This window comes from Cebus imitator, unplaced genomic scaffold, assembly GCF_001604975.1.
Source record: "Cebus imitator isolate Cc_AM_T3 unplaced genomic scaffold, Cebus_imitator-1.0 Scaffold280, whole genome shotgun sequence".
Taxonomy (NCBI): Eukaryota; Metazoa; Chordata; class Mammalia; order Primates; family Cebidae; genus Cebus; species Cebus imitator.
Window position 1 is genome coordinate 2,560,172 of NW_016107595.1, and position 9,842 is coordinate 2,570,013.

The 9,842-nt window shown below is 60.8% G+C and overlaps 1 protein-coding gene across 1 annotated transcript in view; it reads left to right on the top strand.

The window, feature by feature from the left end:
• Positions 1 to 5,920: 5,920 nt before the first annotated feature.
• Positions 5,921 to 9,842, top strand: part of TMEM59L (transmembrane protein 59 like) — an 8,888-nt gene continuing 4,966 nt past the window's right edge. The window contains exons 1-4 of the mRNA XM_017501408.1: positions 5,921 to 6,188; positions 7,042 to 7,186; positions 7,273 to 7,364; positions 9,127 to 9,279. Of these exons, the coding sequence (XP_017356897.1) occupies positions 6,024 to 6,188; positions 7,042 to 7,186; positions 7,273 to 7,364; positions 9,127 to 9,279 (555 nt within the window). The 5' untranslated portion in view covers positions 5,921 to 6,023. The remainder of the gene's footprint in view (positions 6,189 to 7,041; positions 7,187 to 7,272; positions 7,365 to 9,126; positions 9,280 to 9,842) is intronic.

The following is a 9,842-nucleotide window of genomic DNA, read 5'->3' on the forward strand; positions in this document are numbered from 1 at the left end:
GCCTCCGGCCCGGCCCGGCCCCGGGGGGGCGGCGGGCCCCGCACCGGCCTCCCCGCCGCCCGCCAGCCCGCGGGCACCGCGCGCCCCGCCCGTCCGGCCTCCGCCCCACCGGGAACTGCACGCGCCCTGTCCCGCGGCCCAGAGCCCCTAATCAACCCCCACCGGCCCAGGACCTCCCTCTCCAACCCTGCGAGCTCCAGGCTTCCCACCCCCAGTCTGGGACCCGGCACCCCCAATACCGTTTCCATAACCCTGCCCACTTCCCTGCACCCTCCTCTCAGCCCGCTGCCTCTTCAGTGGCCCCTGCGGTCCCCAACCCTGCCCGCTCCTCCATTTCCCCCCTCCACCGCCCAATCTTCTGTCTCGGCCCCCACCCCAGCTCTGGCCCCGCCCCCCCACCGAGCGGTCCCTGAGCCCCGCCTACCCCCATCTCCAGCCCCTCTGCCTTCCCAGGGGCCTAAAAGTCACCCCCAGCCCCACGCCCTCGGCGCGCGGGTCCCAGCCCTCCCACCTCATCCTGCCCCTTTTCGGTTCTCCGCCTGTAGCGTCGGCCCCGAGCTTTGCTGGAAGAAAAGAGAAAAAGCAGGAAGGCACGGAGTCCCTCGCCCTCGCCCTGGCTGCGCTGTCCCCCTCACGCGCGGGATGGGTTTGAGGTTGCTCGGGGCGGGAGCTCCTGCGTGGGCAGACGGGGAGATGTTGTCCCCGGTGGGAGCGGGGACCCAGGCCTGCGCGGGAACAGGGTCCCGCACCGCGGTAGGAGGGATTCCCAGGAGGAGAGCGGTAAGAAGTTCTCCCCCCCGGGACCTATTCACACCCCACCACGGAAAAATCCACTCAGCGGCCCGCGGGTGGGGTGCGCCACGCGGTGAGTAATCGCTCCGGCGGCCGCCGCCCGCCGACTCCAGGTAACGCCGGCTGCCCGGAGCGACGCATAGTTTGTCTTCCTTCTTTTGCGCAAAGAGCCTTCTCCGTGTTATTATTTTTGGCCATTGCTCGAGTTTCGGGACCCCTCCCGGCCCGGGCGCCTCATCTATCTCCTCCGGGTCCCCACCCGATGCGGGTGCCCAGGAATAAAAAGTTAGTGGCCTCCAAGGCTGCTGCGGATGGGGGTGCCTGAAATGAGAGTTAGGGGGTGCAGTTACCCACTTTGGGTCGCAGCCCCGCCCCCAGCTGCAGCGTCCAGGGAAGGGAACGCCTCCAAGTCCCCTTTTTTAGGAGTCCCTTAGGGGCCTGGATTCTCTCCCTCGGTCCTCAACAAGCCAAGGGGGTAAAAGTTGAGGGGGGCTCAGGAGCACCCACTTGTCTGCCCAAGACGGAAGCCTCACGCTCTCCTACTTAAATCTCCAGTTCAGACTCCAGACTGTCAAAAAGCAAGACTGGGGGATGGGGGCCTACGGGGGCCCTGGGCGCCCCTGCCCCATCTGAACTCTGGATGGAGAAGAGGGACAAAGAGAGACGCTGCCATTTACCAGGCCTTTTGTGCCTCAGTTTCTTTCTCTGCCCAATGGGCACCACCCAGCCTAAGGGCTTCCATGGGAAGATACAAGGCAGTGGAAGTCTCTACACCCTTAGCACAGCACTGCAGGATCTCCTGGAGCAGAGGTGACCTCCAGGCCTGCTTGTCCCCTCTGAAACATAGAGCCATCGTCCCACCTGCCAGGGGGCCCAGAGGGTTAAGTGGAGGTGGCAGTTCTTGGCTGGAATAGTTTTTAGGATACTCGACACTCCTCCCCACGGCCCCTGTTTGCAGATGCTCTCTCTGTGGGTACAGACCCTTTACCCACTCCTGGGAGGACTTCAGGCTTCTGGAGCAAAATGTTGATTTTTTTCCCCCTCCATTTAAAGGGCTCCCCCATCCATCCAGTTGCTCAGGGCAGAGACCTAGAAGCGCGCGTGACAACTCTCTCCTTCCCTCATCCCTCAGGTCCAATTCATCAGCAAATCCTGTTGGCTCTGGTTCCAAAACACATCCCCATTCTGAGACGCTAACCTCTTCTTTCCAACCCATTCAGATCCAGACCCCACGGTCTCCCTTAGGGATCCTTCCCGGCCTCCTCGGGGACTTCCCTGATAACTCTCTGCCTTTCTCTGCACACCAGGCACAGGGAGCTTTTAAAAGAAGAAAAAGCAGATCTTTGCCCTGCCTCCCTCCTCCCATCCTCTCCAATCCTCTTGTTCCCTCTCCTCTTCCCCCTCCTCTCCCTCATTCCACCCCAGCCACTGGAGCCCTGTTTCCCCAAACATACCAGGCTTGTTACTATCAAAGGGCCTCTGCGAATTGGCTGTTCCCTCTGCGGGAATGCTGTTCCCCACATCTTCCCCAGTTAGCCCCCTTCTCTTCCACCAGGTCACAGGTCCAGTGTCACCTCCTCAGAGAGGCCCTCCACCCTTCCCCCAGCAGTCTCCTTCTCCTTCACTTTGTTTTATTGTTTTTGCAATGCAACTGTTCCAAACACTTCATTCATTGTGCAACTGATTTTCTTTAGACTGTGGGCAGCCTTAGCCCCATTGGACCCCATGCTGGACCCAGTAAGGGCTAAAGGCGAAGCACTCACTAAATATTTGCAAAATGAAAGGATGGAGAATTCTCAGTCCCTCTAAGTAGCAAGAAAACTCAGTCCCAGCAAGTCATGCTGCCTGGGGTCCCAGCCTGGCCCTCGCTCTCTGTCTGGCTGTGTAACCGTAGCTGGTAGACATCCCTCTCTGTCCCTTACCAGTATAAGGGGAAGGACCCTTTCCAGTCCTGCCCAGCCCCACCGTGGAGTGTGACCTCTGCCCTTGGGTGACCTTTACCCCACACCTTTGACTTCAGGGAAAGGGAGTTGACCCCAAGATGCAACCTTCCCAGCCCTTAGGGTCCCCAGCAGTTTAACCCCTTCCTCCCCAGTTCCATCATCTCCTTGAGGACAAAAGGGAGCTCTCGTCAGTGGAACTTCTGGTAAATATTGACCCAAGTCCTTGAAGTTGGCTGGGAATGTCTAAGGGGCAGATGGAGGGCGGGCCTTTCCTTGGGCTGGGGGAGGGACCCATCCTGAGTCCTGTACCCTCCACTCAAAGGTCATCTCTGAAGGACAGGTATTAGGTTAGGGACCCTCCATCCCCAGCTTCCTTGGGATTCCAAGGCACTGAGGGTGCACCAGGGAGGGGCCAGTGGAAATGGGACCTTCAGGGTCCTGTGGGGACCCACAGCCACTGGGAGGAAGAGGGCGGAGCTGCCTTTCCCATTCTGAGAGCCGGGTCCTCAGGGGCCCCCAGTATAGGATTAGCTGCCTGGTGTTCCAGGCGGGTGCTTCCAGGAATTAAGGGACAGTGAGGTTCTGGATGTCTGGTTCAAGGTCTTTTCCTGGTTCACAGGAAAGTGGGGCCTGGGTGTGCCCTAGGCTTTATAATTTCTGCCCTGGAGGCTGAGCCTGGGGAGCAGGGATGCCTGGGTCCTCAGCTTAATGTACTCTGGACTTCCGGCCCTGGAGACCTGGCCTGGGGATTGCAGATCTGCCCCAGGGAGGCCAGTTTCCCTGCCCGTCTGCACCCTGAGGAGCCTCTGAAGTCTGGGTCCCACGAGGCACCAGCTGCTTGGGGGAGAAGGGGCAGTCACATCCCTCCTTCCTCCCCCAACAACCTTCAGCAACCACCACCGGCGCCATGGTGCCCTGCCTCCTCCCCAGCCTGTACACTGCTTGGAGGTGGGGGTCAGCAGGGTCGTGATGAGGGCGGCAAGGGACAAAGGGCGCTTGTCCGACGCCCGCCTTGACCTCGGCCGCTGTGGCTTCCCGGAGGCCTGGCCTGCCGCTGATTCACGCCCAGGCCGGCCTCAGCGCCCCCCGCGCGCCGCCCCCGGCCAGGCCGCCCCGGGGGGTAGGAAGTGGGGGGGGGGCGAGGGCGGCGCCGAGTCAACTTTCCCTCTTAAGCCCCGAAGGAATGTCGGCGGATTTCCTGAAACCCGACCCTGGCCGCCCGCCGGCCCGCCCGCCCCTCACCTGGACCGGCTCCCCCGGGAACAGCAGGAGGGGCGCGGGGGCTCACCTTGGGGGCCAGAGTCAAGTCCTCTTTCCGCTCACCCCCCCAGCGGCCTCGCGCAGCGGAAAGGGGGGTGGGTGGGCGGCAATCGGCCTTTTTCCCTTCTCCCCTCGGGCAACCTGGGCGATCGACCCACTCCTGCAGCCTCAGTTTCCCCTTCTGCAAAAGGGCGCGGGGTGTCCCTCCTCCCTGATGCGCTTTAAGCGATGCTTCTTATGCCCTAAGGCCCCCTCCCATTACTGGCAGGGCCCTGCCGGCTTTTCTTTGCTTCTCTCCCTGTCACCTGGACAGAACCACTTTGCAGTCTGAGCCTCATTTTCCTCATCTGTAGAAAAGGGCAACGCCTCCAGTACCTATCTTATACGGTTGTTGCAAGAAAAAGTGTTTTGTTTGGAATGAATGAAGGACAGTAATTGTGGAGGGGTTAGGCGCGCGGCGGGCCTCTGGAATTAACATGTGTGGGCTTGAATCCTGTCTTTGTCAACGCGTCCTGGAGCCTAAGTTTCCACCTGTGAAATGGGGGACAGTATTGCGGTCATAACGCACAGGGCTATTTCCCAAGGTGCCGGCCTGGCGCGCGGGTGGGTTAGAAGCCGGAGTTCCCCTGCTGGATTCTGGCGCAAACTGCCAGCTGGAGGCCCTCGCCGCCGGGTCGCAGCGGCCTAGCTTGGGAGGGGAGGGGAGGGGAGGGGAGGCAAAAGGAGGGGAGAGGCGGGGCGGGGCGGGGGAGGGGCCGCGCCGGGATCCAGATGTTCGGGGTCCGCCAGGCACAGCCGTGCCTGATTAAGCCACATGGGGGCCGGCCGGGGGCCTCAGAGATGAAAGCGCGGCCGCAGGCCATGGCGGGGGGGCGGGTGCGCCAGGCCCCCACCCCGGACCCTCTCATTCCGGGCCGGAACCTGAGGTGCCCTCTGACCCGTGGACCCTGCGAGGCTGCCGGGCCGTCTGCGGGGGCGGAGCGTGGGGGGGGGACGCGTGGGCGGCGGCGCGGCGCTGCAGGCACCTGCGTCAGGGATGCCAGCGAAAGCTGAGGCATCTTTGCAGAGAATCTGTGTTTAGAGGGGCGTCCCCATTCCCGTACCTGGCGGAGAAGAAGCTGGGTGGATACCCTAACCCGAGATTCGGCTCCTGGGGCTACAGCGCACCATCCGAGGGTGTGGTGGTTATGGAAGTCGGAAGTGTCGCTATTTGCCCCGAGTTTTCCCACGAGAATTAGAAATTTTAGCAGCTGCCCCTCCCCCTGCTCCTGAGGGTACCTCTGGGTCCCCTCCCACTAAGGCCCGGCCCAGGGGGTCCCCAGCCTTGGGGAGACAGGGCCAGATCCCCCAGGTCCGTAGATCAGGGCTGGACCAAAGGGAGGCAAAGCTGAAGGAGCAAGGGAGGGGCTCAGAGGGCTTCTCGGAGGAGGCAAACTGCTCACAAGTTGCCACCTCTCTCTGACCTGGGTGTCAAAGGCGAAGACGTCCGGCCTCAGCTGCCGGGTCCTGGGGCTCTCACCTTCCTCCCTCTCCGTTCTCTGGTTGGACTCCAGTCCCACTGCCCTCCCTCCTCCTCCACCAAGGAGCTCTTCTCCTCAGGGTCCTCGCTGACCCTCGTAGCCTGGACACCCCTTCCTCCTCTTTCCCGCGGGGTCGACTCACACCTTGCCTCCTCCGCCAGGCTCTCCCCAACACCCCTGGCGAATAGCCCCCTCCATCCCACCCCCTATCTATTTCCTTTTGGCCCCTAGCGCCAGCAGAAATCCGCCGCCTGTGGGCACCAGGGAGGTGTCCTGGGACCCCCGCGATGGGACAGACGGTGAGGGCCGCGATGCACCTGCCCCGCCAGACCCGCACCCCGCGGATGCCGCAGCGCAGCTCCCCCGCCCGCTCTCCGCATCTCCCACCCCCCCTTCCCAGGCTGCTTCGCTCGGGTGACGTCAGCGCTCCGGTCCCTGCCGCAGCCGCTGCGTCCTCCGTGCCCGGCCGGAGCCGGAGTCCCCCGCGCCCCCCGCGTTCGGCCCAGCCATGGCTGCGGTGGCGCTGATGCCGCCGCTGCTGCTGCTGCTGCTGGCATCTCCGCCCGCGGCCTCCGCACCATCAGCCCGCGACCCCTTCGCCCCCCAGCTCGGAGACACGCAGAACTGCCAGCTGCGGTGCCGCGACGGCGACCTCGGCCCGCGGCCCTCGCAGGTGAGGCGCTTGAGGGGCCAGGTGCCAGCCGGGGTACGCGGGATCTCTCCGAAAGGGGAGGGGTTGGGATGGCTTCTCTTGGATGACAGCAGGAGACTGGGGGAGGGTCCCTGGGGCGGGAGGGGTCGGGGATGGGGATGTCCCTCCTGTGGGGGACGTGCTAGGGGGTCTCTCCGATGGCGGAGGGCTTGGAGATGCAGGTCCTTGCGATAAGGACTGATACCACCTCCTGGGCTCCCTCTGCACTCTGCTGGGCAAGGACCCTCTAGCACCCAACCCCCAGCTCCCTCAGGCCTGACGGTCCCCCCACCTCACTCCTCCCCCTCCTCCACATCCTCTTCCCTCTCCACTGAGAGGTACCAGCCCCTACTCATACACCACTCCCCAGGATTCAAGTCTGATCTGAGTGTAACCAAAACCACCTCCTATGAGCCTCTCCCCCCTCCTAGGAGCCTCCCCTCATCCTCTAAGCCTGAGCCTCCCCCTATCCTCTAAGCCTGCTCGCCTCCTCTGAGCCGCTGCCGCCACCACCTCCTCCTCCTCCTCCTCCTCCTCCTCCTCCTCCTCCTCCTCCAGGTCTGAGAATCCTTCTCCATCTCTTCCCTCCTCCCTGGAGCCTGGGGAGGAAGCCTCATTTCTCTCCACCTTCACTGTCCATTTCTCTTCTTAAGCTCCCTCCCCATCTCCCTCCTCAGAGCCTCCGCCAATATCTGTAGCCTCCCCCCAACTTCATCCTCATCTGGCTAGATTTGGTGGGAAGTCGGAAAACCCTCCCCTGCATCTCCTGAAGGCTCCGGTCCACCCCCTCCTGCCCCTCCCCATGTCCTGAGCTCCGTGTCCCCCCCCACCCCAGGCGGGGCTGGAGGGCGCCTCCGAGTCTCCCTATGACAGAGCTGTTCTGATCAGCGCTTGTGAGCGTGGCTGCCGCCTCTTCTCCATCTGCCGATTCGTGGCCAGGAGCTCCAAGCCCAATGCCACCCAGACTGAGTGTGAAGCAGGTGAGGGCCCACCGGCAGGGTGGGCCAGGGCGGGGAGAGGTGGCCTGGGAGGGCCAACCCCAGTCACGCCCTCCCACCTCCCACAGCCTGCGTGGAAGCCTATGTGAAGGAGACAGAGCAGCAGGCTTGCAGCCACGGCTGCTGGAGCCAGTCCCCCGAGCCTGAGCCGGAGCAGAAGGTGAGCCTCCTACTGTGGCCTGGGGCCCCTTTTCCTGCGACCCCACCCACTTTGCCCCATGGGAAATCTGCATTCAGGTCCAGAGGCTCTGCCAGGATCTGCGTGATGTCCCAGGCCTGCAGGGTGACCTCGATCCAGCCCTGGCACATCTCCAGCCTGAGTTACCATCTCTATGACATGCACAGTGCCCCCCATGCCCCACCAACCACCTTTTCAGGAGTAAGTGGCAGAAAACCACCCTGTTTTATCAAACATCTGTCCTGGTTCAGGCCCGACTTCGACCTGTCCCAATTGTTTTGTGTCACTTGGAGGCACAAGGGACATTGTCACCCCCATTTAGTGCCCAGGGGCAACCTCCCAGGTCACGCACATTTAGGGCTGTGCAAGGGGCAAGACTTGAAGGCACCAGGGCCGTGGCCACACCTCACCTCACTCATCTTAGGCGGCCCCAGAGCTGCCAGGTGCTGGTCTAAGCCCTTCCCCTGGGATGAGCTGGCGGTCACTGTCACCTTGGAGGGGCTCAGAACCACAGCTCAGGGCAGAGCAGCCTTGCCTTGAAAGCACGCACACACCGCCTTGTGGAAGAAACAAAACGGCTCATCTGTTGCCGTCCAAGCAGTGCTGCATCAGGGGAAACTGAGGCACAGAAAGTCATGTAGCATAGCCAGAGATCCAGGGACTGGGACTCCCCAGAAAGCCCTTTCCCCGCTTCCCCCATTTTCCTCCACCCCTTCCAGGCTTTTACTGCTGTTCAGAAGAGCTCACTGCACTGTCAGCCCTTCCCATTCAGAGCTCCCTCTTTTTTTTTTTTTTTGAGATGGAGTCTCGCTCTGTCACCCAGTCTGGAGTGAAGTGGTGCAATCTCGGCTCACTGCAGCCTCCGCCTCCCAGGTTCAAGCAGTTCTTCTGCCTCAGCCTCCCCTGTAGCTGGGATTACAGGCACCTGCCACTACAATAGCAAATTTTTATATTTTTAGGAGAGAGGGGGTTTCGTCATGTTGGCCAGGCTGGTCTTGAACTCCTGACTTCAAGTAATCCTCCTGCCTTGGTCTCCCAAAGTGTTGGGATTACAAGCGTGAGCCACCGTGACCGGCCGTCAGAACTCCATTGATGGTGTCAAATAAGAATAGTGAAGATTATGAGATTTTCAGTAATAGGGGCTACCATGCATTAGGTGCTTGTCCCATGCCAGGTGCTTGGCAGACATCCTGTAGTTGAAATTTCATGGCTACTCCATGAAGAAAAACAATCACCCCCATTTTAGGGCTCGGAGAGCACAATCCACTCCCTAAGGGTACACAGGAGGCCAAATGCCACACTGAGATCTGCGTTCACTATAAGAAGTCCTACTGGCCCAAATCACTTCGCCACATCCAATCCAGTGAATTCTCCCAGCTCCTATTCATTTATTTATTTGAGATGGAGTCTCGACCTTTCACCCAGGCTGGAGTGCAGTGACGCGATCTTGACTCACTGAAGCCTTTGTCTCCCGGGTTCAAGCAAATCTTGTGCCTCAGCCTCTCGAGTAGCTGGGATTACAAACAGGCGCCACCACGCCCAGCTAATTTTTGTATTTTGAGTAGAGAGGGTCTCACCATGTTGTCCCAGCTGGTCTCAAACTTCTGGCCTCAAGTGATCTGCCTGCCTCAGCCTCCCAAAGTGCTGGGATGACAGGCGTGAGCCAGTGCGCCCTGCCCCCTCCCATTCATTGTTTAATCCCGTTTTTGGTGCCACCTTTGTGTCTTGGAACTTTTTTCGCCAGAGAAAGGTCCTGGAAGCTCCAAGTGGGGCCCTCTCCCTCCTGGACTTGTTTTCCACCCTCTGCAATGACCTCGTCAGCTCAGCCCAGGGATTGGTCTCCTCCACCTGGACATATTACTTGCAGACTGACAATGGGAAGGTAGTGGTGTTTCAGGTGAGACCCCCGACAGGGGCCATACCGGAGTGGCAGATGGGCAGGCAGGATGAGATGCTGTGATGCATTGGCTCTTGGCTTATGAGATGTAAAGTCCACAGTGGATGAGCTTCAGGCACAGCTGGATCCAGTGGCTCAGTGTCTCACTCCATGCCTTGACTGCTTTCTTCCGTCGTGGCTTCATTCCCAGGCATTTACTTCCTCTTGGCAGTAAGGTGGATGTCAGAGGCTCTAGGTTACAACTCCTCTGGTTTTTTTTTTTTAGATGGAGTCTCACTCTTGTTGCCCAGGCTGGAGTGCAGTGGTGTGATCTCAGCTCACTGTAACCTCCGCCTCCCGGGTTCAAGCGATTCTCCTGCCTCAGCCTCCCAAGTAGCTGGGATTACAGGCATGCACCATCACGCCCAGCTGATTTTTGTATTTTTAGTAGAGACGGGGCTTTGCTGTGTTGGCCAGGCTGGTCTTGATCTCCTGACCTCAGGTGATCAGCCTGCCTTGGCCTCCCAAAGTGCTGGGATTAAAGGCATGAGCCACTGCGCCCGGCCCCCTCTGAGTTTTTTTTT